The sequence below is a fragment of the Lutra lutra genome, chromosome X (assembly GCF_902655055.1).
Source record: "Lutra lutra chromosome X, mLutLut1.2, whole genome shotgun sequence".
NCBI lineage: Eukaryota > Metazoa > Chordata > Mammalia > Carnivora > Mustelidae > Lutra > Lutra lutra.
Window position 1 is genome coordinate 1,561,397 of NC_062296.1, and position 25,121 is coordinate 1,586,517.

The 25,121-nt window shown below is 62.2% G+C and overlaps 1 protein-coding gene across 8 annotated transcripts; it reads left to right on the forward strand.

The window, feature by feature from the left end:
• Positions 1–56: 56 nt before the first annotated feature.
• On the forward strand, positions 57–24,351 carry HCFC1 (host cell factor C1). 8 transcript variants are annotated; one of them, XM_047714777.1, is made up of 27 exons: positions 60–1,668; positions 7,324–7,472; positions 7,629–7,789; positions 8,395–8,603; positions 9,353–9,437; positions 9,928–10,034; positions 11,155–11,334; positions 11,447–11,505; positions 11,713–11,806; positions 12,047–12,207; positions 12,716–12,913; positions 13,284–13,508; positions 13,614–13,718; positions 13,970–14,189; positions 14,440–14,582; positions 14,732–14,870; positions 15,050–15,270; positions 15,932–17,408; positions 17,660–17,823; positions 18,349–18,925; positions 19,233–19,550; positions 19,699–19,817; positions 19,903–20,040; positions 20,398–20,583; positions 21,152–21,452; positions 21,991–22,054; positions 22,292–24,351. In XM_047714777.1, exons 1-27 carry the CDS (start codon positions 1,476–1,478, stop codon positions 22,329–22,331), a joined length of 6,033 nt encoding a protein of 2,010 aa, XP_047570733.1. In that variant the 5' UTR covers positions 60–1,475; the 3' UTR covers positions 22,332–24,351. The 8 variants fall into 8 exon arrangements, with proteins under 8 accessions (XP_047570734.1, XP_047570733.1, XP_047570729.1 ...); XM_047714773.1 differs by having other exon boundaries at positions 11,447–11,806; positions 18,352–18,925; XM_047714770.1 differs by having other exon boundaries at positions 61–1,668; positions 11,447–11,806.
• Positions 24,352–25,121: the final 770 nt, after the last annotated feature.

Below are 25,121 nucleotides of genomic sequence, written 5' to 3' on the forward strand. Positions count from 1 at the left end.
CCCTCGGCAGTCTATGCCTTGTCCCCACTGCTAGTTAAAGGCAACTCCTCGGGCATGTGTCCTTCAGCAACCTGGGGGACGGTTCCCAAGGGGGCGGGGCCCAGTTCGTTCGAGGCATTCTCATCCGGGCATTCACCAGATGCCTCAGCCGCCATCTTTGTTTTGTGCTGAAAGTTGCTATTGACGCCCGTGGACGGCCGGGCGAGGGGAAGTGGCAAGATGGCGGCTCCCAGGGCGGAGGCGTGAGGGCTCAATGGGGGGGCTGGGCCGCGGGGCTGGGCGCGCTTGCGCCTGACCCGAGGACGTCCTGAGCCCAAGCTCAACGCGCGGCGGACCTGGGCCCTCGCCGCGGGGCAGCGCAGGGATCCTTTAAGAGGCCTCGGCTCACGGAGAAGCCGTGCGAGGGCGGGGGCGGTGGGGGGGAGATGATGACGTAGTCCGGCTCCGCCCCCTCGCCCGACCGCCGCTGCCGCCATGTTTAGTTGTTACTTCTTCACACAAGATGGCGGCTCCCAGGGAGGAGGCATGAGCGCCCTGCCGTTACCGCTCCTCCTGCCGTACAGTTGCCACTTCGGGGCCTAACTCTGGCTCTTTGGAGCGGCTCCTGTGGGAAGGAGTAATAAGGACGGAAGCGAGGACCGGACACTGCCTTGCGTTTGGTTTGCAGTGGAAGAACTGACCCAGGAGGAAGAGAATAGGGGGGAAGGGGGAGTTAGTCTCAAGATGGCGGCTCCCAGGGCGGCAGGCGCAGTCTGAGCAGCAGAGGCGGACTCGGGAGAGAGGTTCGAGACCTCACGAGCTGTACGGCGCGAGTCTCCGAGCAGCCCCCGAGAATTCGAGTTCGTTCCACCGGCCTCCGGCGCGCCTCTGTCCCTTACGAGTGTCGAGGCTGTTTCGGGAGCGGCGGCTGCACTAAGCGCTGGGCGGGGAAGCGGGACGGTCTCAAGATGGCGGCTCCCACAATTGTGGTGTGAGCGCCGGCGGGGCAGAGACAACCGCGGTGCTTGTGGCTCCTTTCCACCCGCCCCGGAAGCCGGCCAGTGCAGGGGACTTGGGGGGTGTGGGAACCGGGCCGGGGCTCCGCCATTTCCGGCGGGGGAGGGCTACGACTGAGGAAGGGAGGAGAGAGAGGCGGCTCAAGATGGCGGCTCCCAGGGCCTCCCGCCCGAGCTTGTAAGCGGGAGAGTCCGAGGGAGTAGTCGGGGCGGCGGGACTTGGCGGCCTCCAGCTTCTCGGGGCTAGGCGCTCGAAAGTTTCGGGAGGCTCTTGAAGAGACGGGGTGAGCTAGAAGAAGGGGAAGAGCCGAAGGGAAGGAGGGTAGTTAAGATGGCGGCCTCCATGGAGCCGTCCACCGCTGTGTGAGGAACCGCTTCTCCGTGAGAGCTACCTTAGACGAAAGGGGGTGTGTGTGGGAGGAATTGGGGGGCTCCCTTCTCGTTTGGTGACTTTTTCTCACTACGGCCTTTCCCGGAACTATGGCTTCGGCCGTGTCGCCCGCCAACTCGCCAGCGGTGCTTCTGCAGCCCCGCTGGAAGCGAGTGGTGGGCTGGTCGGGTCCAGTGCCCCGGCCGCGCCACGGCCACCGAGCCGTGGCCATCAAGGAACTCATCGTGGTGTTTGGCGGCGGCAACGAGGGGATAGTGGACGAACTGCACGTGTACAACACGGGTGAGTGCAAAGCCCGCTGGGTCCTGGGATCTTTCCCTCCTTTCCTCCTCCCTCCCTCGCTCCCTCCACCTCCTCCCTCCCTCCCTCCATTTCCTCCCTCTCCCTCTTCTTCCCTCCCTCCTTCCCTCCCTTCCCTCCCCACCCCCCCCCCCGCTCCTTTCTCTTCCCCTCCCCTCCTGCCTGCTCTCTCCCTCCTCCCTTTCCTCCCTCTCGCTCCGCACTGATCGGCGCTCTCCTCCGAGCTGCGACCCTTTGCTCCGCCCGGCTCCTCTGCTTTCCCTCCTCTCTCCCCGGCCTTCCCCTGCCCCTCCCCGTGGGCGCTCCGGTCTTTGAGGAGTGCTTTTCATTCTGCGGGAGAAATTCTCGAGTCCGGCGGGTGAGGGGGCGGGGGCGTCGCCGGCGCTGACTTGAGACACACACCGTTACCCCGCCGGGCGGGCGGCTGCGTCCCTTTGGCGCAGGCACAGTCCCACCCCCTCCCTCCCGCCTCCTGCGCCTGCTCAGCTCTTCTCCTTCGTTGACGCTTGTTCGAGGGAAATGACAGCTTCTCGATTACCGATTAGGGATAGAGTTGAGGGCCCTAATCCCGGCGGGGGGGGGGGTGTGCCCCCCGCTGGGTGACCGCCGCGGAGCTAGTGCGGGAGTCTTGGGCGCTCGCAGGCGGGGCAGGCGGGGCGGCGAGGCCGGCTCCCCCTTTGGCCGCGCACGTCTGTAGTGCTCGCCTCTTCGGCCGCTGCCTTTCCTACCCGAGGGCTCTGCAGGGTAGAAGGTGAAGTCCAGCGATCCCTAGTGGGCTAGGTGGGCCCTCGCCTCACCTGCGGGCGGGTCTCCGCTGCCGGCCCATGTGCATTCCTGCTCCAAAGCCCCGGCGCCAGACCCGCGGGCTGAGAGGAGTCTGAGCCCCGCGGACACGGCTAGCTGCGGCTAGCTGCGTGCGGCCCGAGCCTCAGACGGCGCAGGCTCTGGGACTAGGTCGCATCCTCCGGTGGCCTCTCAGTCTGAGACAGTGAAAGCAGTGGCCCAGGGCCCTTCACCTCTCTCGGAGGGAGAGGCCAGGCGTGCTCCTTGCTGGAGGGGTGGTGCTGAGAGACCAAGACACCCAGGGGAAGAAGGCAGGGGCGGGCTGCGTGCGCGTACGCCCACACACCTGTCGGGGTCTTTCAGGAAGCCCCCCTCTCTAGCAGGGCGATGTGTTCGGGTCTGGGCCACCCGCGGCTGTTTCGCAGCCTCCCCCCCACCCCCCGCATCGGGCAGGGTCCTTCTCTCCAGGCCCGTTCTTTTCCGGGGTTCTGGTAGTGCCAGGTCCTTGAATCTGGGCACGGCCTCCCAGCTTTGAGGTTGCTCTGGTGTGGGGAGCTGGCGCCCAGGGGAGAAGGAGGTTACCGTGGTGAGGCTTGGGTGCTGCCATCTCCCTGCCCTGAGGCAGAGAGCGGCTTTCTGTGCTCCATGCACGGTGCTGCCCCTACCAAGTTGACTTGCAAAGGCTGGTGGGTTGCTAGTGCCCCTTTGCGTTGCGGGGCTCAGCACCTGTTGCCTCCAGTGAGGCCGGGCTGCTTGGCAGTACCCTGTGCCAGCTGCGACAGCTGCAGTGGCAGCCGTTACCTCAGTAAGGTAGGGCTGAGGGACGGGGCTGTTTTTAGAGAGGCCGCTGGCTGGAGCAGAACCTTCTTCTTTTTTTTTTTTTTTTTTAAGATTTTATTTATTTATTTGACAGAGAGAGAGCACAAGCAGGCAGAGAGGCAGGCAGAGAGAGAGGAGGAAGCAGGCTCCCTGCTGAGCAGAAAGCCCTATGCGGGGCTCGATCCCAGGACCTGGGATCATGACCCGAGCCAAAGGCAGCGGCTTAACCCACTGAGCCACCCAGGCGCCCCTGGAGCAGAACCTTCTAAACTGCTTGGACTGACTTTATTCTCATAAGGCTTGGAGACGATCCTCAAGAGGGAGCTACAATTTTAGAAAGTAGGGCATGGGCCTAATTACCATCAGCTCTGAAGTCCGCTGCTGCCAGGGCTTTCTGCATATTTGCTGGTTTATGCAAACGAACTGGCCACTTTGGCTTCTGTTCCTTTCCCATTTGCAAGGTTGTGTCCCGTAGTAGAGGGTAGCCAGCCGTCCGAAGGGCAGCAGCCCCGGGTTCCTCCAGGGTAGCGGTTTGGAAAAAGCGCCATCCATTCCCGCAGGAGAGCCGCTAGCACAGCAGTTCCCGCACTCCTCCCCGTGTGTCTGCTCGGGGTCTGACCAGAGCTGGAGTCTGTGCTGCGTGTGGCGTCTGCTCATGGTTGTAGCTGCAGGGCTCTTGCCTTCTCCTCGGCTGATATGGGGCTTCGCGTGGCCCCTCTTCCACCACTGGAGGCACAGATGCAGGTGCTTGCGAGCCGTTGCCTTGACAGCGGCCTGTCTGCTCCCCGCTGTTTTGTTTTAAATCAAGGCAGAGCAGACCTTCCTTATGCCTCTTCTCTTGCACTTTCCCTTCTCTGGGCTGAGAGACCTTCTGGAATGAGAGCTGACTGGGCTGGAAGCAATCCCTCTTGCCAAGATAAATGGCCCCAGGGGGCGCGTCTGGGACGTGTGCGAGCACTTTGCTGTCTTGGTTAGCTCAGGGATCTGGAGGTGATGCTCGAAGGGTGTGTGTCCTTCCTTTTTGGCGACAACTATCATAGCGGCTGTGGGACACTTGACTGGCCTTTGGGAGATCTTGTGGTAGCTGCTACTGTCCTACGCTGTGGGAATGTTATCTCAGGGTAGCAAAGCGGATTATGGAGAAGAGCCAGTCCTGACGGTGGGGTGTGTCCCCATGAGGGGAGGGTATGGCTGGTCTGCCTCAGTGGTTAACATCTGGCAACTGTTAAACAGCTGCAAGGAGCCTTGGAAAACATGTAGTGGGACTTCCTTGTTTTTTTGCACATGAGGAAACAGGGTCTGAGAGGGGAAGTGACAGGTCTAGGGTCACCCTGCCAGCTGGTTGCAGGGTCATGCAGGAGCACTTGGGGTACAGATATTCGTGGAGACATTTGGGCTGTGTCTTCCTTCAGTTAATGGGCCCAGGCCACAACCTTGAAACACCTTCCCGACCTCTGCTCCTCTAGCTACCTGGCCGCTAGGTTCGACCCCTCCGAAATCCGTTCCTCTCCGCCCGGAGACCTCTCTTCTAACTCGCCTCTTGAGCTCACTTCCTGATCAGCCCCGTTAGTTTTGTTTGTCAGGAAATCCTGTTCGCCCTTCGAGGCCTGGCTCTGCGTTCGCCTTTTCTGAGAAGCCCCCTCTGCCGCGCTGCCTTGCTCCGCGCGCCCGAGGCCCCGGCCGCTGCAGACGCACACTGCTGCTGTCGCTGCCGGGAGCCGAGGACCAGCAACTTTCCCGCTCAACTAGGGGTTCGCGAGCGAGGGCGGGCATGTCTGTGCCCCCCCCCCCCCCCCCGCAGGCTTGGCACTGCGTCTGCCACGCAGGAAGCGCCCTGGCATGACAGAGCGGAGCCGACGCCACCGGTGGACTGCGTGTGCCCAGCTGTGTGGCCCAGTCTCCCGGGGTGACGCGTTTAAGGGCTGATGGGAGCCACCACAGATGGAGGCAGTGTGTGGGGACAGGGCTGCGGCCGCTGATGAGACTCCTAAGCTGCGCTTTCAGGCTTGCTGGGGAGGGAGAAGATGGAGTCCTGTTTCTGGTTGTCCCACGGAGGGTCCCGTGTGCAGGTGGCCTCCTCTCCTCCCAGCAGAGCGCACTGACAGGCCGTGGCGGACGGAGAATGTGGGACCCGGGGGCTGGGTGTCAAGGTGCCCCACTCAATGAGCTGGAGATAATGCGAGGGCGTGAGGCAGCGCTATGCCGTCGCGTGGGCGGGACGGGGCTGCGGCTCTTGACAGCGGTGTGGAGGGCCCCTGCCCCGAGTGTTCTAGAACAAGATCAGCTCCTCTTAAAGGAGCTGGTGGTCGTGAGCTCTTGAGACAGCACCGGTTCCTTCTAGCCTGGCCAGCTGGGCCACTGATTAGAGCGTGATGGGAAGGCTCGTGTGGCTTTGTCACAGTCCCTACTAGTGGCTCTGTGTTGGCCCTGTAGCCACACGTGGCAGTGCCAAGTGCTCAGGTGAGAGAGGGCGGCCCATGGGGCCCTTGGCGGAGTATCTAGCGATGGCTTTGAAGTCAGCGACTGGGTCCTTGCCTGTGCCTCTTTTTTGCTCTGTGACCTCAGGTAAGTCACTTCTCCTGAGCTCTGTTCCTTCATCCATGGAGGGGACTTGGCCTGGGCAGCTTCCAGGTCTTCCTCCGGCTTTTCCCTGCGTAGCTGGGAAGGAACTCCGTGTCTTGCAGTGTGCGCACGGTCGTTGAAGGCTGCTGCCGTTTTTCATCTGTTTTTCACAGTGGGCATGACAGTGAGGCAGTGAGCTGGGGCCTGGGCCAGCCCCTCTACGGGGAAGGCGGGGGAGGCTTTGCTGCTGGGCCTCCTGGAGTCCAGGTGACTCTGCTGAACCATGGAGGAGGGGTGGGTGGGGTGGGGCAGGATCACAGCCTGTTCCAAATCAACCTGCAGCAGGCGGGGAGGCGGGAGCGACGGGGGCCCTTCCGCCCCAGGAAAGGCTGTGATTCTGGAGGCATCGAGTGCTTTTAGATGGGGGCGGGCCCTTTGGCCGACGTGGACATGGGACTTGTCACCTAGTGTGTAGGGGAGATGTGTCAGTGACCCAAGTACGTGCCCTCCCAGAAAGGCTGAGAAGCATTCGGGCAGCTGGGGCACCCCCAAGGCCCTCCCCTGGGACGATCCTAACGCCTGCCGGACTCCAGGGCCGCCCCCATCACGCTTGGGCGTGGTCGCTCATGGTTGACCGAAAGCAGTTGACGGGCAGAAGAGATTGGTGTCTGACGCCCGGTTTGAGGTGTTTGGAGTGAGTGTAGCATGTCGTTTAGGGACGGTCCTTTATGTAACGTGTAATGGAAAGGATCCCTCAAAATTCTGAGGAGGATTTGTGCCTTGTGTTTTTCTGGGAGGCCCTGGCATGGCAGGCACGTGGGGAGCTGAACCCGGAGTGCGAACCCGAAGTGAGGGGAGGAGTGGCGTGGGGGTGGGGTGGGCTTCTCTTTCACCCTCTTCTGAGGTGGTGGCGTCCTCACTCCCGCTTAGAGGTGTGAATCTGGGGGAAGCTTTTGCAGCCACCACTTCTGGCTTTCAGGAATATTCGAGATTGGTACGGGTGTGACATGAGGGGAAAGGTGGGTGGCATGGTCCGTCCCCCAGGAGACCCCAGCAGCTGGTGGGCCGAGCTGCCTTGATGGGCCTCCGTCACCTGCACACCTCCGGCTGCCAGCGCCTGCAGGGAGGGCGGGCGTTGGCGGGCCGCGGTCACGCTTCCGGCCACTTAGAGGTGTAGCCCTGCGCCCCCAGGAAGAGGCGGACACTTCATTCCAATAGCGGACCCCCTGAGCGGTAGGGAAAGGAAGTCAGTGGCTACATTCCCAGAAGCTAATGAATTATCTTGGTTAGTGACTTCCTGCTTATGAAGACGACCTTGATGAGAAGTCGGGCGATTGCAGGCTGTTTGGAGGGGCCCCCGCTTTCTCAGAGCACGTTTCGCAGGCTGCTGGATTTGGGGAGTAAGAGGAGTGGGGGTTCTGGTTCCGAAGGCTTTCTGAAGTGTTCTGACTCCTGCTTCCTTTTGTTGCTCAGCGACTAACCAGTGGTTCATCCCAGCCGTGAGAGGGGACATTCCCCCCGGGTGCGCAGCCTATGGCTTCGTGTGCGATGGGACGCGCCTGCTGGTGTTCGGCGGGATGGTGGAGTACGGGAAGTACAGCAACGACCTCTATGAGCTGCAGGTAGCAGCCCGCAGCATGCTCGCCTGCTTGCGGCAGCGGCGGCCCTGGGCCTCCCTCCCCGCTCCCCCGCCGCCTCCCCCCTCCACAATAAATGGCCTGGGGTCCTGACGGGGACCAGCCCGTCCTAGGCTCGACCCCCAAGTCTTGATTTTGCAGGCAAGCCGATGGGAATGGAAGAGACTCAAAGCAAAAACGCCCAAAAACGGCCCGCCCCCATGTCCTCGGCTCGGGCACAGCTTCTCCCTTGTGGGCAATAAGTGCTACCTGTTTGGGGGCCTGGCCAATGACAGCGAGGACCCCAAGAACAACATTCCGAGGTGAGGCTTCGTCGTCTTCCATCTGGAGTCCTGAGGGTGGCCGTGCCTCTTCCCTTTCTTCAGGGAAACGAGAGGGTCACACTCCATGCCCGGTAGGGCCTTTCTACCTCTGAGGTCTTGAACCCAGTGGAGGTGGGAGAGCAGGAGGGCCGGGCCAGGCCATAGAGGCCCGCCTCACCCTCGGCTGGTGCCTGCTCCCACCCGTTAGAGCTGGCGCTCGCCTTCCTGGCCTTTGCTACCTGTAGACTTAGCGATGGTATTTTCCAAAGCCGGTGACCGAGTGCCTTTCTGAAGGCTGAAGGTGGTCCCAGATGGGCTCCTGCTTTGACCCCAGGAGGCCCTAGTATGATGGCCAGCTTCGTGTGCAAGGCAGCCTAGCGCACGCCATCCCATGGCTCCTCCTGGACTCCCACTCATCCTTGGGACACTTATCCTTGGGAGTTTCTGGTAGTCACTTCTCAGAGCTGAGGGGAGAAGAACTTGGGAGTTCATTTGGACCTAGCCCCCTTTGTCTCCCAGGGAGTCTGCTATTCGCCCCTAGAAGTTGGTGAGGCCGCTAGCGCATGGAGTCGGGGGGCTTGCCATGACTGCCTTTCCTTCTCCAGGTACCTGAACGACTTGTACATCCTGGAACTACGGCCAGGCTCCGGCGTGGTGGCCTGGGACATCCCCATCACGTATGGTGTCCTGCCTCCCCCCCGGGAGTCACACACTGCTGTGGTCTACACTGAGAAGGACAATAAGAAGTCCAAGCTCGTGATCTATGGAGGGATGAGCGGCTGCAGACTGGGGGACCTCTGGACCCTGGACATCGGTAAGCTGTGGGGGGGCAGGCTCAGAGAACACTGGACTTGGGGGCGTGGTGTGCAGAGATGGGGTGAGCGCGCCGCTCAGCCCTCCGTCCTCGGGGGGGCAGCCTGGGAGCAGGGGCGAGGGGGTGAGGGCCTTTTCTAGGCTGGAACAGGCTGGATGAGGCAGCGTCCATCCCTGTCAGTTCATCAGGGATCAGCCTGTAATGGGGATGACGCGCTGTGGTCTCTCGCGGTCACATGGGGTGTTGAGAGAGGCCCATAGCCAGAGTGGGGCTCGCTTAGGGTCGGGAGTGGTTGAAAGGAGGTCAGATTTTGGCCTGAAGGAAGGCCAAGGGCACTGGACAGCTGAGGACACATCTCTGCGGGGGCATGGCGTCCTGGAGGTCAGTGCTGGCTCTCAAAGGAAACCATTTCCCCGGAGTGAAGTTCCTGGCAGTGCCGGGGGCGGGGACGGACACGTGTTTTGGGGTGAGCAGGGTGGCAAATGCAGTGCCTTTGGGGGTGCACCTTTGGCTTGTGCCAGAGCCCTGAGAGCAGCACTTGCCAGGATAGCGAACTGAGTGTGGGAAATGCCAGAGCCCGGTGACCAGAAGGCCTCTTGGGGGCCCTGGGGAGGCCTGCCATGGAGTTCTTGGGCTTGGTGGGCACCCGCCTTCCAGAGCCTTCCCTGCATCCGGGGAAGGTCCTGCGGGGCCGAGGGCCCGAGTCCGACCTCATGTAGTAACCGTCCCTTGTCCATCACTCTGCGCAGACACTCTGACGTGGAACAAGCCCAGTCTCAGCGGGGTGGCCCCTCTCCCTCGGAGCCTTCACTCAGCCACGACCATTGGAAACAAGTGAGTGGCCGCCGTCTTCCCGCCTGGCCCGCCCCGCCCCCACAGGCCTCCGTTCTGTTCCTGTGCTTCCTGAGGCCCCGGGAGGCCTCTTTCTGGCTGGGCTGGCCTGCCGCAGTCCCGTCTTTACATGACAACCCCGGGAGACCAAGACAGACTCGGGGTAGAGGGGCGCAGACCGTTCTAGGTCCTCTCCGTGAGCAGCAGGGCATCTGTCAACGCCAAGGTCCCAAAGTGCCTATGAGACCGATGGGGATGGCGGTGAGCTTTAGATGAGCTGAGTAGCAGCACTGTGTGGCAGAGGTGACGCAGTTCTTGTGAGGGCTGAGCCACCATGGAGAGGCCCGCATCAAGAGCGTCCATGCGTCCTGGGGGACTCTCCTGGGGAGAGCTGGAGGACCAAGCGTGTTTAGAACTTTCTGGATGGAAGAGGTGGCCTCTAGCTTGGCACCTCCTCCACAACCCTCTCCTACTCTTCCCTCCCTCGTCCCAGAATGTACGTGTTTGGTGGCTGGGTGCCTCTCGTCATGGATGACGTCAAAGTGGCCACACACGAGAAGGAGTGGAAGTGTACCAACACACTGGCTTGCCTCAACCTGGGTATGGCCTCCCCGGGCTCGGCGTGGCCTGCGGAGGGCTGCGGGAGGCCGGCCCTCCTCAGCCCCGAGAGCTATGTGGGCTGTGCAGGGAGCGAAGCTGCTTCTAAGGCCCGGCCTCTAGAATCCACGAGAAGTAGCCACTGGCCAGAGCGCTCAGAGGGGTGTCCCCGCTTTCAGGTTTTGAGTAGGCTCTTCTCCTGCACACGGCTCGGCCTCAGAAAGTACAAAAGTGTGACAGGGCAGAGCCTCCCTCCCGCCTCCCCTTCTGTGGAGGCAGCCACGTTGGTGGCTTGTCACCCGCCCCACAGGGACTTCTCTGCCTATACGAGCATCGTCGGCGGGCTCCTTTCTAAACACACACGATGGCAGCCTGCTCCCCGCAGTGCGGCACCAAGCCCAGCCCTTTCAGTGCACTCGGTCTTGGAGACCGTCCGCTCCCATCCCCGCACGCCGAGCGGCCTCATTCTTTTGAGTTGCTATCCAGGTGTTGAAACTTGCACAGACGCGGCTCCGTGAGTATCCTTGCACTGTTCTCGCCCACGTGCAAGTGCAGGGTAAACATCTAGAGGTAGAGTCGCTGCCGAAGGCCGTTGCCAAGCCGTCCCGCAGAGGCCGCAGCCACGTAGGTGCCCCCGGTGGTGCCTGTGCCCTCTCTCTGGCGAGTCCGAGAGGTGACAGCCGCCCCCACTGCCCCCCCCAGCCCTGGCTGCAGTAGGCGCGGGAGCCAAACTGCCAGGCGCCTTGTGGTTTCAGTTTGCGTTTCTCTTGTTTTCCGTGAGGGTATGTATTTCTCCTTAGATCCTCCTGTCGCCTTCTCCGTAGCTCGCGTTCCTCTTTGCCCGTCTCTTTCTGTAGGCTCTTGTGTTCGATGTGCGAGAAGTGAAACCTTTGGCTGTGCGTTTCAGACAGTCCCGCCAGTTTGTAGTTTGTGGTTTCTAATTTCATCTTCCATGGGCCTTTTGCCATACTGAGTTATTTTCCATTTGTTTGTTTTTAATTTAGTAATCTTTGATAACTTCCTGGTTTTTAATTCCCCATCCCTGACAGCGAAAGGCCAAAGGGGCGCTGGGGGTTATGGGTTCCTTTGTCCCTTTGCTGACCTCCCCTCCCACCCTCCCCAGATACCATGGCCTGGGAGACCATCCTGATGGACACGCTGGAGGACAATATCCCTCGGGCCCGAGCTGGCCATTGTGCCGTGGCCATCAACACCCGCCTGTACATATGGAGTGGGCGCGATGGCTACCGAAAGGCCTGGAACAACCAGGTCTGCTGTAAGGACCTCTGGTACCTGGAGACAGGTAAGGCCTCTGGGTCGGGGCCATAGGCCACCGCCTGCAGCTGAGCCTGGGGTGGGGGTTGCGGGAGGAGCTTATGCTCCGGCCCTTTCTCACCGGCTCTGCTCTCTCCCAGAAAAGCCACCACCCCCGGCCCGGGTACAGCTGGTACGAGCCAACACGAACTCCCTGGAGGTGAGCTGGGGGGCAGTGGCGACAGCCGACAGTTACCTTCTGCAGCTCCAGAAATATGACATTCCTGCCACGGCTGCTACCGCCACCTCCCCCACACCCAATCCAGTCCCGTCTGTGCCTGCCAACCCTCCCAAGAGCCCTGCCCCCGCAGCAGCCGCACCTGCCGTGCAGCCGCTGACCCAAGTAGGCATCACGCTCCTGCCCCAGGCTGCCAGCGCGCCCCCAACCACCACCACCATCCAGGTCTTGCCGACGGTGCCTGGCAGCTCCATCTCCGTGCCCGCCGCAGCCAGGACTCCAGGTGAGCTGGGGGCCTGGCACTGGGTCTGAGGGCAGGGTCTAGCCCACAGGGACATGGTCAGCCGTACTGAGGGCTGTCGAGGACCACATGCCTGATGGTCACGTGCGCCGGCTTGGCCATACCTGTGGACACAGTTCCTGAGCAGGTCTGGGAGGACCAGACCTGATGCACAAACGGGTCGCGGAAGCACTTCGCATTTGCACACGGGATGCAGCAGAGGCCCCCTGCTTCCCTCACCAGGTGTGCCTGCTGTTCTCAAAGTCACCGGTCCTCAGGCAACAACAGGAACCCCATTGGTCACCATGCGACCTGCCAGCCAGGCTGGGAAAGCCCCCGTCACCGTGACCTCCCTTCCCGCAGGCGTGCGAATGGTTGTGCCAACTCAGAGTGCCCAGGGGACGGTGAGGAGCTGTTGGAGAGGGCGGGACATCCTGGTGATCGATGGCGCTTACAGGGCTTAAGGCTGCCCCCAGCCAGGGCTTTTCTTGGCTGCGGAGCACTGAGGAGGTCACCTGTTATTACGGAGTTAATCAAAATTTATAAGCTAATGCCTCAAAAAGACCTCACTGCCGTGTGTATCTGGCTCCCGCAAGGGCGTCTTAAATGTGAACTTCTTTGTTCAGAAGCCCGAGGGGAGAATCTAGCCAGCCAGGGTCTGACCCCGGGCCCAGAGGAGGGAGCCGTGTCTGGCTTCATGGTCTTCAGAAAAGATCTCGAGCTTCTGGCAGACGCATACTGCTGGGTCGCCACGCCTGGCCAGTGGTGGGAGGCCAGGCTGGAGCCGAGGGGTGCTGGCAGGAGGAACGCTGGGCCCCGGGCGGAGGCTCCCTAGGCTGGGCTGAGCTGGATTCTGCCGAGGTCTCTGCTGCCCTCCCCTAGCCCAGGCTCATGCACCCCATGCCCCTGCAGGTGATCGGCAGCAGCCCCCAGATGAGCGGCATGGCTGCGCTGGCAGCCGCTGCCGCCGCCACACAGAAGATCCCTCCTTCCTCAGCGCCCACAGTGCTGAGCGTCCCGGCAGGCACCACCATTGTCAAGACTGTGGCCGTGACACCTGGCACCACCACCCTTCCGGCCACTGTAAAGGTGGCCTCCTCGCCAGTCATGGTGAGTGTGCCTCGGGCCCGGCTCTGAGCCGCCAGCCTTGGGGTAGGGCCTCTGAGCACTGGGGTAAGACAGTGATTGCCCCTCCCAGGCTTTGGAGCGAGCTGTGGGGTTGTTGGCCCCTCCTCGCTGCTTGCCGTGGGCTGCGGAACAAGCCATTCCATGGGGCCGTGACAGCCGTAGGCTAGGTGTGCGCTCTCGGTGTCCTTTTGCTTCACTAAAGGAAAGGGAAAGCACTGCGAGCCGTTCTGCAGGTGGGTGGGTGTGGGCAGGTAGACGAGCAGATGGGCAGGGAGCCACGGGCCTGCAGGGCCACTCTGGGCGGGGGCGCGGCCTCTCTGTCCCGCTCATGGCCCGTCTCCGCCCCTTCAAGGTGAGCAACCCCGCCACCCGGATGCTGAAGACTGCAGCCGCGCAGGTGGGAACGTCAGTCTCTTCCGCTGCCAACACATCCACCCGCCCCATCATCACGGTCCACAAGTCAGGGACTGTGACAGTGGCCCAGCAAGCCCAGGTGGTGACCACCGTGGTGGGTGGAGTCACCAAGACCATCACCCTGGTGAAGAGCCCCATCTCCGTCCCTGGAGGCAGCGCTCTAGTGAGTGACGGGCATCACTGGGCTGCCTGTGACGGGAGAGGCCCGACCCAGGCTGTGCTCTTGCTGGGTTTCCAGATCACTCCTTGCCCCATCCTTTCTTTTCAGATTTCCAACCTTGGCAAAGTGATGTCAGTGGTTCAGACCAAACCGGTTCAGACCTCGGCAGTCACAGGCCAGGCATCTACGGGCCCAGTGACTCAGATCATCCAGGTATGCTCTGGGGCCACAGACTCTGACACGGGGCGGCTCTGGGCCCCTGACTGACAACGGGGTGGCTCTGGGCCGCAGGAAGAACCCCTGTCCCTGTCTAGGGAAGATCTCTTCACACTCTGCAGCTCACACCGTCCCACGGCTTGATCCCGCCTCTCCCTGTCTTCAGAACCCTCCCGGAGCCCCTCGGGCCACCAGTAGAGAGCGGCCCATCCTGGCGATGGTGACATGCACTTGTCTTGCTCTTGCAGACCAAAGGGCCGCTGCCAGCCGGGACCATCCTGAAGCTGGTGACCTCAGCAGACGGCAAGCCCACCACCATCATCACTACCACACAGGCCAGCGGGGCAGGGACTAAGCCCACCATCCTGGGCATCAGCAGCGTGTCCCCGAGCACCACCAAGCCTGGCACAACCACCATCATCAAGACCATCCCCATGTCGGCCATCATCACGCAGGCTGGCGCCACAGGTGGGGGCCTCTCCCGGGCCCCAGATGAGGAGCCATGTCAGGAGGCCAAGGCTGCACGGGCGGGGGGGCCGGGCTGTGGCGCGCTTTCTTCCTTCCCTTGCCTCACGTTTGTAGGGAGGTGGCAGGGGCGTGGTTACAGTCGGTACCGGGTTTGGATCGAGGGGTGGTGGGTGGGAGGCACTGCTTGCAAGAGAGCATGAGGGAAATGGGCGAGGGGCCCCTGAGGCCAAACCACCCCTCTCCTGCCCAGGTGTGACCAGCAGTCCTGGCATCAAGTCCCCCATCACCATCATCACCACCAAAGTGATGACTTCAGGAACTGGAGCACCGGCCAAAATCATCACCGCTGTCCCTAAGATCGCCACTGGGCACGGACAGCAAGGAGTGACTCAGGTGAGGTGTGCCCGGCCCTCCCCTTGCCCTAGCATCCAGCCCAGGATCCCTGCAGGCCACACTCGTCCTCCTGAGGGGCCCGGGAGGGGGCAGCACAGGTCTGGGCAACCTAGGAGTGACATGGGGGCGCTCTTCTTCTGGCATTGCAGGTGGTGCTGAAAGGGGCCCCTGGACAGCCGGGCACCATTCTCCGCACCGTGCCCATGGGGGGGGTCCGCCTGGTCACTCCTGTCACAGTCTCTGCCGTCAAGCCAGCTGTCACCACGTTAGTTGTGAAGGGCACCACAGGTGCGTAGCCTAGATGCCGGGCCTGCCCCTCCGTTGGGAGAGGAGCCCGCTCCCAGCCTTCTTCTCCCCTGGGGTGTGCTCTTGTCCCCGTGTCCTGTCCCCGCGGGAGGGAAAAGCTGATGGCAGGGGGAAGGCCCCAGGTGCGGGCCTCACCCCACCCCTGCCCCTTCCCCCTCCAGGCGTCACAACCCTTGGCACAGTGACGGGCACCGTTTCCACTAGCCTTGCCGGAGCCGGAGGCCACAGTACAAGCGCCTCCCTGGCCACGCCCATCACCACGTTGGGCACCATCGCTACCCTCTCAAGCCAAGTGATCAACCCCACTGCCATCACCGTGTCGGCAGCTCAGACCACGCTGACGGCGGCCGGCGGGCTCAGCACCCCCACCATCACCATGCAGGTAGGATGGCTGGGAGAGTGCAGGGGGTGGGCGGGCACATGTCCTGGCTTTCGCGTGCGTGTGCGCATGGATGAGCCACAGCTTAAGGCTTCTGCTCCGCTTCTTGGGGTCCAGGCCCTCTTTTCCTCACCTGCGTGGCCTGGGGGAGGGGCAGGGGCGCTTCCCTGTTGTACCGCTATGACTCTTGAGGTCACTACAACTGTCGTGTCAGCGGGTTAGGTCTTAAGCAGTTCTAGATTTTGAACGTGGGGCAGACGTTTTCTCGTACGATGTAGACGATTCAACAGTTTCTGGTTTTGTGTGCATAGTATTTATTTTCTTCATATATTTTAAGCTGAATTCATGCAAGTGGCAAAGTGTCTAGGTACAGGGTCAGCGGGGCTCCCTCCATGACCAAGGGCTGGCCGTAGCCACTGACAACCCCACAGCCCCTTCCCGGTCTCCCTGGTCTTGGAGGCAAAGCCGTGCCTCTAGTCTGATCCCTGAGCCACTCAGTGTCTGGAGCTCAGAGGGAAAACAGGTCCTGAATATTTCCCAGGGCTGTTGCTTTAGAACCTGAGCCGGTGGTCCCCGCCAGCACGGATGACACTGTAGGATGGCAGAGGGACAGATAGGAAGTTGCAGAAGTAAAGTAACCCTTCCCATCTGTTCTCTCCCCCAGCCTGTCTCCCAGCCAACCCAGGTGACTCTCATCACGGCACCCAGTGGTGTCGAGGCTCAGCCTGTGCACGACCTGCCTGTGTCCATTCTAGCCTCACCTACTACAGAACAGCCCACGGCCACTGTCACTATCGCCGACTCGGGTCAGGGAGAGGTACAGCCAGGCACCGTGACCCTGGTGTGCTCGAATCCACCCTGCGAGACGCACGAGACGGGCACCACTAACACGGCCACCACCACTGTCGTAGCTAATCTTGGGGGGCAGCCACAGCCCGCCCATGTGCAGTTTGTCTGTGACAGACAGGAGGCAGCTGCTTCCCTTGTGACCTCGACGGTTGGGCCGCAGAACGGCAGCGTGGTCCGCGTCTGCTCCAACCCGCCATGTGAGACGCATGAGACAGGCACCACTAACACAGCCACCACTGCTACGTCCAACATGGCCGGGCCACACAGCTGCTCCAACCCGCCCTGCGAGACGCATGAGACAGGCACCACCAGCACCGCTACCACCGCCATGTCCAGCATCGGCGCCGGCCAGCAGCGGGACGTGCGGCGTGTCTGCATGGCCAGCACCGCGCCCGCTGTGCTCCGGGTTGGTGTGGCTGCTGGGGCATCAGAGGGAGCCCAGATGTCTGTCAAGCCCTTGTGCCAAACCCGCCAGACCAGTGTGACCAGCGCCACCATGACTGTGATGGCCACCGGTGTGACCCCGTGCTCAGCTTTCGTGCAGCTGGCCCCTGTGAGCGGCCAGGTCCGAGCCAGCATTCTCGGAGGCAAGGACAGTCCCATGGCTGGCCTGAGTCCGCTGGTCTCCATTGGCCGCCAGCTGGAGGCCCACCACACCCACACAACCAACACGCCTACCACGGTCCGCTCTGCCATGGGGGCCGGGGAGCCTGGCGAGGCCCGGGGGACCCCCATGCCCACATACGAGAGTTCACCAGGCGCCACCGTGACTGTGCCAGCCCTGGAGGCGCTGCTGTGCCCTTCAGCCACCGTGACCCAAGTCTGCTCCAACCCGCCCTGCGAGACCCACGAGACGGGCACCACCAACACCGCCACTACCTCGAACGCAGGCAGCACCCAGCGGGTGTGCTCCAACCCGCCTTGCGAGACCCATGAGACAGGCACCACGCACACACCCACCACGGCCACCTCCGGTGGGGGTGCGGGCCAGCCCGAGGGAGGGCAACAGCCCCCTGCCGGCCGCCCCTGCGAGACACACCAGACCACTTCCACTGGCACCACCATGTCAGTCGGTGTGGGCGCCCTGCTCCCCGATACCGTTCCCTCCCATAGGACCCTAGAGTCCGGCTTGGAGGTGGCAGCACCGGCCACCGTCGCCGCTCAGGCTGCTGCTTCGTTGCTGGCTCCGTTCCCGACGCAGAGGGTTTGCTCCAACCCACCTTGTGAGACGCATGAGACAGGCACCACGCACACGGCCACCACCGTCACCTCCAACATGAGCTCGAACCAAGGTGAGTAAAGACACCGGCCTGGTGTGCGTTGTCTCCCAGAGCCCTGGGCTCAGAGGCTGAGGGGAGTGGTGACTAGAAGAGCTGCCCTGCCAGAAGCTAATAGTTAGAGTTCTTGGGGCTCGGTGTCCCAGCAGGGGTTGGGGTATTGCAAGAAACTGTGTCCCCTGGGGGCAAAGCTGGCTAGAGGCCTTGGGGCTCCTGCTAGCCTAGTACTTGTCACACTTCTCTTTGCTTGCTCCTCTCCCTCCCAGATCCCCCACCAGCCGCCAGTGACCAGGGAGAGGTGGAGAGCACCCAGGGTGACAGTGTGAACATCACCAGCTCCAGTGCTGTTACAACGACCGTGTCCTCCACCCTGACACGGGCTGTGACCACTGTAACACAGTCCACACCCGTCCCAGGCCCCTCGGTGCCGGTAAGAACCCCCAGAGGTACCCCGTGCCACCTCCCTGCTGCCCACTGCACTTCCGGTCTGTGCGGTTCCAGGCTCGGACACCAGGTGTCGCCCTTGCCCCAGGCACTGGACCGCTCCTCATCCCTTTTCTGGAGTCCTTCTTCCTGACCATAAAAGTGCTGCCTGGGGCATCGTTGGGCAGGAGGCAGGGGTCTTCCAGGCCCCAGCGTCTTGGAGACGCTTTGATTTCTGTAGCTGTTTCCCATGGCTTGTCATTTGGCTAAGAGTGACACGGCAGGAGCCAGAGTGTCTCTTTGGCTAGACCGAGATGCCTCTCTGAGGATGGGTAAAAATCAGCCAGAGGGTCCCAAGGGTTTCCTGTCTTGTGCGCCCCCCACCGTGGCTCCGTTACCTGCTGCACTCCTAATCAGGTGGGGTGAGGCTGGCTGCGGACAGTGAAAATCCAGGTCTCCAGGGAAAGATGAAGGCTGCCCGGCTCTGGCCACTCTCTTCTCCCCTCTGACGGGGGCTTCTCTCCCTTTCTAGAAGATCTCATCAGTGACTGAGGCTACCCCAGGGGCTCTGACCACCGAAGTCCCCATCCCGGCCACGATAACAGTGACCATAGCCAACACAGAAACTTCTGACATGCCCTTCTCTGCTGTTGACATCCTGCAGCCCCCAGAGGAACTCCAGGCCTCGCCAGGGCCTCGCCAGCAGCTGCCGCCACGGCAACTCCTGCAGCCCGCCTCTACACCCCTGCTGGGGGAGTCCGCCGAGGTCCTGTCAGCCTCCCAGACCCCTGAGCTCCAGGCCGCCGTGGATCTGAGCAGTACAGGGGACCCATCTCCGGGCCAGGAGCCTGCCAGCTCAGCCGTGGTGGCCACGGTGGTGGTCCAGCCGCCCCCACCCACACAGTCTGACGTAGACCAGTTGTCCCTCCCCCAAGAGCTGATGGCCGAGGCCCAGGCGGGCACCACCACCCTCATGGTGACGGGGCTCACCCCCGAGGAGCTGGCAGTCACTGCTGCAGCTGAAGCGGCTGCCCAGGCCGCAGCCACGGAGGAGGCCCAGGCCCTGGCTATCCAGGCAGTGCTCCAGGCCGCGCAGCAGGCCGTCATGGGTAGGTGCTGGTGGAGGGACGGCTGAGCGCTGACCGTCCAGGCCAGCCAGGAGCCCTGAGGGGAAGGTGGGCCCCTTGGGAGGAACAAGGCCAGGGTGGACTTCTGCAGCCTCCCGCTGACTGCCCTGACCAGGTGGCCACCATGTTGGCAGGGGGCGGGCTGCCTGAGAAGAGGGGGCCTGGCTCCCTGCCAGGGTGGCCCAAGTTGGCCGGGACAGGGCAGGCCGGGGTGCAGGGCTGGGCCGCCTGGGCCAGCACTCCTCTTGAGTGGCGTCCCTGCTCCCACCCCCACCCCCACCCCCTGGAGCAGGCACCGGGGAGCCCATGGACACGTCCGAGGCGGCAGCGGCTGTGACGCAGGCGGAGCTGGGCCACCTGTCGGCCGAGGGCCAAGAGGGCCAGGCCGCCACCATCCCCATCGTGCTGACGCAGCAGGAGCTGGCGGCACTCGTGCAGCAGCAGCAACTACAGGAGGCGCAGGCGCAGCAGCAGCAGCACCTCCCCACTGAGGCCTTGGCCCCCGCCGACAGCCTCAACGACCCGGCCATTGAGGGCAACTGCCTCAACGAGCTGGCCGCGGCCGTGCCTAGCACCGTGGCCCTGCTGCCCCCCACGGCCACCGAGAGTGAGTGTGAGGGCACCACGCCGGTGGGGGCCGAGTGCCTGGGCCCTTCCCACAGACACGGCCAGGGCGGTCTGGCTCGAGGGGAGGAGCTCCCTGCACACGAGCAGGCTCTCCGGGCCGCCCCCACGGATGTCTCTCTCCCTCACAGGCCTGGCTCCGTCCAACACGTTTGTGGCTCCACAGCCGGTGGTGGTGGCCAGCCCCGCCAAGCTGCAGGCCGCGGCCACCCTGACTGAAGTGGCCAATGGCATCGAGTCCCTGGGTGTGGTGAGTCTGGAGCAGCGGGGTTTCAAGGGGTGCAGCATCCGGGGCCCGAAGGCCGAGGGTTTCAGCTCTCCCTCCTGTCTTTCAGAAGCCGGACTTGCCACCTCCACCCAGCAAGGCGCCTGTGAAGAAGGAGAACCAGTGGTTTGATGTGGGGGTCATTAAGGGTACCAATGTAATGGTGACACACTATTTCCTGCCACCAGATGACGCTATCCCTTCTGACGTAAGTGTTCCTGGGAGCCGGTGCCCTTGGGCGGGGGCGGGGGGTGGGCTGGCCATGAGGCAGGTGTTGGGGCTCACGGCGCCTTCTGAAGCTCCCCAGGGCACCATCCGCTTTGGGGCCAGCCCAAGGACAGCCATGTGTGGCGTCCTCTCCACATGCCTCTTTCTCCCAGGGCCCTTCGAGCCGCCACAGAGCCTACTGTCAGTCCCCTGTCCCTACTGCCGCCCTCCTGGCCCATCCCCAGGGCGGAAGAGTGCTGCCGGCCCTGGAGCCCAACCCCAGAGCTGCTCTCGGCGATGGGGCTTAGGTCACCTTTTTCTCTCTCCCTCTTCCTGTCCTCCCGGCCTCTGTCCCCAGGATGACTCGGGCACTGTCCCCGACTACAACCAGCTGAAGAAGCAGGAACTGCAGCCGGGCACAGCCTATAAGTTCCGCGTGGCCGGGATCAATGCCTGCGGCCGGGGACCCTTCAGCGAGATCTCGGCCTTTAAGACGTGTCTGCCTGGTTTCCCGGGGGCCCCCTGTGCCATTAAAATCAGCAAAGTGAGTCTTGCCGTGGGGTAACCCTGTGCCGAGCCCAAGCCCGTCCGCCAGGCGCTCCCTTCTGGGCCGGCTGGGTCTGGGCTGCGGCTTCTGTCCTGTCGCCGGTTGCTGGGTTGACAAGGGTCAATTCCTTCCCTCCCCGTCTTCGTTCTCCTTCTCTCTAACGTGGCAGCTAGTGTTCACTGAGGGTCTCTTACCTGCCACGTTCAACGTGTTTTCTTTATCCAATCCTTCAACGTCCTGAGGAGGTCTGGGATCTGATGAGGAAACTGAGGCACCAAGAGGCTCAGGGCCAAGTCCCACAGTCGATGGCAGAGCAGGTGAAGGGAGGCGGTGCTCTGAGCCCCTGTTCGTGTTACTTTGTCGTTCGGTCAGGCTGCCCCCCGGGCCGGGACTGGCAAGGCCATGTCCCCAGAGCTCGGTTGCGTCAGGAAGAGGGCTGAGAGGTACAACCAGTCGGTTTGGGAAGCCACAAAGTGTTCCCATTTATCTGTCCCTGGAGAGGCCGAGTGAGAGAGTCACAGAGGCCACAGGCGGCACGGCTTGACCCCTGGCCCCTTGGTTCTAGAGTCCAGATGGTGCGCACCTGACGTGGGAGCCGCCGTCTGTGACCTCCGGCAAGATCATCGAGTACTCGGTGTACCTGGCCATCCAGAGCTCGCAGGCCGGTGGTGAGCCCAAGAGTTCCACGCCGGCCCAGCTGGCCTTCATGCGGGTGTACTGCGGGCCCAGCCCATCCTGCCTGGTGCAGTCGTCCAGCCTCTCCAACGCCCACATTGACTACACCACCAAGCCCGCCATCATCTTCCGCATCGCCGCCCGCAATGAGAAGGGCTACGGCCCAGCCACCCAAGTGAGGTGGTTGCAAGGTGGGTGTCGTGCGGGAGGCTCCTGGGCCAGCATCACGTGAAGTGAGGCGACCTGGCTCCAGGCTGGACTTTAGAGCTTCACGGTTGGGGGAGATGACCTAGGGTGGGTGCTATGGACGGGTCTCGGGGTTGGGGGGGACACCTTGCCTCATCTGCGGGTTCGGGGAAAGCCGGCCAAGGGTGTTTGAGGTGAGACGGGGGACCATGAGAACTTCAAGTAGGAGGTACAGGGCAAGGCCCAAGTCAAGGGCGCAGGGTGGAGAATGGACGCCCCAGCGTGCCTTGTCGGGCTTTACTCCAGGGAACCATGAGGCTGACCATGGAGAATGGTGAGGGCCTTTCACCCGGGCCTGAGCGACTGCGGGAGGAGGGTGGCGCACATAGGAGAGGCCTTTGCTCGGCAGGCTTCTGTAGGCTGTGGGCAGGGTGTCCCTGTCCCCTCCGTTCTCGGCCTCTTGGCCTGTGGGCCACTGTGTGGCTGAAGTCGGCCCGACAGCCCACTTTGCTGAGCTGCTTACCACTCCATTTTTCCTTTCAGAAACCAGTAAAGACAGCTCTGGCGCCAAGCCAGCCAGCAAGCGGCCCATGTCCTCTCCGGAAATGTAAGCAGGAAGCCCCTTTCTGGAACTTTCTAAGGCTGAGGGTAGACAGCTACTGGGAGGAAGCAGCAATAGAAACAGTGTGGCTTGTCCCTTCCAAAGCCTCGAGGGGCTGCACACGTGGTGGGAGCACATGTGAGGCACCAGCTGGAGGTCTGCAGGGAGGCCCACCGCGCGGTTTCCCAGAGTCGTTGGGACCCATGCTGATGCTCTCTTTCCTTTTTCTTGGCTCCTTCCAAGGAAATCTGCTCCAAAGAAATCTAAGGCAGATGGTCAGTGAGAGGCAGCTCCCCTGCACCTGGACCCTTCGCCGGACCCCCCACCCTTCTGCTTCAGGAACGCCACCTGCCAGGGCCCCCCTGTCCTCCCCACCCGGCGCTCACACTTCACCCTCAGCAGCCACTGGCCGCCACTCATTCTCTCCCTCTCTGTTTTTAAAATAATCGCAAGAAAGCACATTGCACCGCTGCTGTGGGAGGAAGCAGAACGCGGATCTGGAAGAGCAGTGAGCAAGTGAGACGCGTGCCCTCCTCCCCCTTCTTCCCGCTGGTACCATCCTCCAGGAGCTGAGCAGGCCCCGCGTTCTGAGGCCCTCGAGGGAGCTAGACAGAGGCTTTGGACGAAGCAGATGCGCCTTGGAGACCGGGACGCACGCGCCTCTGGCAGCTGGTCACCTTGGTTCCGAGGGGGCGGCCAAGGGCAGGAGGGGCTGTAGCATGGAAGCAGAAGAGCGCCCCCCCCCGCCCCGCCCCCAAGCTCCCCTCCCCCCCGCCTCTGCTCCGAGAGGACTGGCGGGCACCTGAGTGCTAGATGCCCACCTGGTTCCTTTTGCATATCCTGCCGCCGCTCGGCCCCGGGCTTCAGCTTCGTCCAACCCGTCTCAACGGCCTTCGTACTCCGACCCCTTGTCCCGTCCCTCTTCTTTCACGATTAGAGAGCTAGGAAGTGAGAAGAAAGAGAAAAGGGGAAGAATGAGCCCATGGTGGCCCGAGCAGTGTTCTGTGCAAATCTCCTGGCTCCCAGTGGGGCGTACAGTAGCCCCCACGGAGCCTGGCTTTGGCCCCTGGGTCGGGGCTAGGGGCCACACCACCAACTGCTGCATTTGTTGTATTTTTTTTAAGTTGGAATTGATGAAGTTGACATTTTTATTGTAATTTTAGCCTTAGCGTGTGGGGTTTTGTCCCTTTTTTTGTTGTTGTTGTTGTTAGCTGTGTACAGTATGTGTACCTTTTTTTTCTTTTTTTTTTTTTAACTTTTACTTTTTTTTCCTTGGCTAAAGCCTTGGCAGGGATCTTTCTGGAAGAAAAGCTGGGGGCAGCTGGCACAGGAGAGGCGTGGAATCTCCCCTGCGGGCCTGGTGTTGGCTGCCTGGCCTGATTTCCTCTTGCCGGCCCCTGCTGTCTGCCCCCTTTATTTGTCCCCAGGCCCCTGGGATAGAGGAGGGCTGAGCTGTCAAACCTCACTCCCGTGGGTGATCAAGCTGGAGAGTCTCTGTTGGAGTCTAAAGTCAGGTTTCTGCAGAGGAGCGGGTCCTGGGTTCACAGTGCTCTCAACGTCCCCTGCCCCCCAGCCCACTCCCAGCGACTCCCCACCCCACCCCCTGCCCCGCAGGCTCCCTCCTTGGCAAACTGGCTTAGAGTATCTGCCACCGTCCCCTGCGGCCTCCTGCGGCCTCCTCCAGGCAGGGGCATGTCAGAAGGATTGGGGTGAGGGGAGGAGGGCAGCTTGGGCTGGGAAAGCGACTGTGTGGGGGCACCCAGGAGAGGCCATAGAGAAGATGCAGGATGATCGCACCAGTCACCTGTTCTGTGAATCTGCAGGCCCAGGGCCAGACTCGGGGCGGGGGGTGGGGGTGGCGCGAGGGCTCTTAGTGTGGCTTTCTGCCCCACACCCGAGCTTTAGGCACTGAGCAAGGTTTAGCAGCAGGTCGTGCAGAAGGATTTATAGCGAGCAGCCTGTCTTTTCAGATCCCCCCATCTCTGGCCTGGAGATGAGCTGCAGTGAGGGGCCCGGCCTCTGCAGACCCCTGCCACTGGCCCACACCTTCTGGGGCCTCTGGTTTGTTGTATTATAGTATACTTCGCTGTGGAAAATGTCACGTTTAGTCGGTCACCTTGGAGCCCACTCGCCTGGCCCTGTTGTTTTCCCTGTCCCTCCTCCTGAGTGCCCTTTGATTTCTCTCGTTTCTGAGAACAGTATGCCGTTCATCTATTGTAGAGTAACCCCTGTGACTCAATATTACCATAGTGCGATGTCGTTTTGTGCTATTTTGAACAATTAAAAGACTTTTTTTGAAATAACCACCTGCTCATTTACTGTGTCCAGGACTCCCAGGGAGGAGGCTGGAGCTGTGATGCCACCACCTACCCCCCCCTCCCCGCCCCACCCCGTGGCTCACGGAGTCCCTGGGAGCCTCTTGCTCTAAGGGCAGTGAGCAGGGTTCACTTGAAAGTTCAAGGCTCCGCTGAGGCCTGCAGCCCTGGGGACTGAGGCCAGGACGCGGTTCCCCACGAAACGTCCCACAGCAGCCTTGGTTTGGAGTAGAGGCCAAGGGGCTTCCTGGGCAGTTGCTGTCGGTTCCCCGTCTGGAGACCAGATCACCTGCCCTCCTTTCCCCACCCAGAGGACGGGGGACTGGGACAAAGGACCGGGAGGTCACCAGCCACTGGCCTCCTTGGACAAGCGGGAAGAGAAGGGCTGAGCCGGACTCTCCGACAAGAGCTCAAGTCCCCCAGAGTGTATCGCCCACAGGTGGTTCCTGCAACCGACGGGTGCTGCAGGAGGGACTCTGTGCTGGCTCCCTTGTGCATGCGAGTCAGGCTTCAGAAAGAAAAGGAGCAAAAGTTATATTGAACAGACTGGGACGGTGCAGCTGTTGGTTATCAGTAGCACGGGTGGAGCAGCCAGGGGGAGCAGAGCTGCTGCTTGGTGCTGGGGCGAGGGGCGCGGGGAGATAGCCTCGGTACCCTCTCATCCAGTCATGCCATCTCTGCCCTTTGGGTGTGTGGGCCCATGCAGTGCTGGCTCTCAGCCACCTCTCTTGGGCAGCCTCCCAGGGCAAGCCTCTCCC

Excerpts from the sequence above, each read along its gene's own strand:
- HCFC1 (XM_047714770.1), top strand. The coding sequence starts at position 1,476 with ATGGCTTCGGCCGTGTCGCCCGCCAACTCGCCAGCGGTGCTTCTGCAG. Across the intron at positions 13,509-13,613 it reads TCCCTGGAGGCAGCGCTCTA|ATTTCCAACCTTGGCAAAGT; the intron begins GTGAGTGACGGG and ends CTTTCTTTTCAG. Across the intron at positions 20,041-20,397 it reads ATGACGCTATCCCTTCTGAC|GATGACTCGGGCACTGTCCC; the intron begins GTAAGTGTTCCT and ends CTCTGTCCCCAG.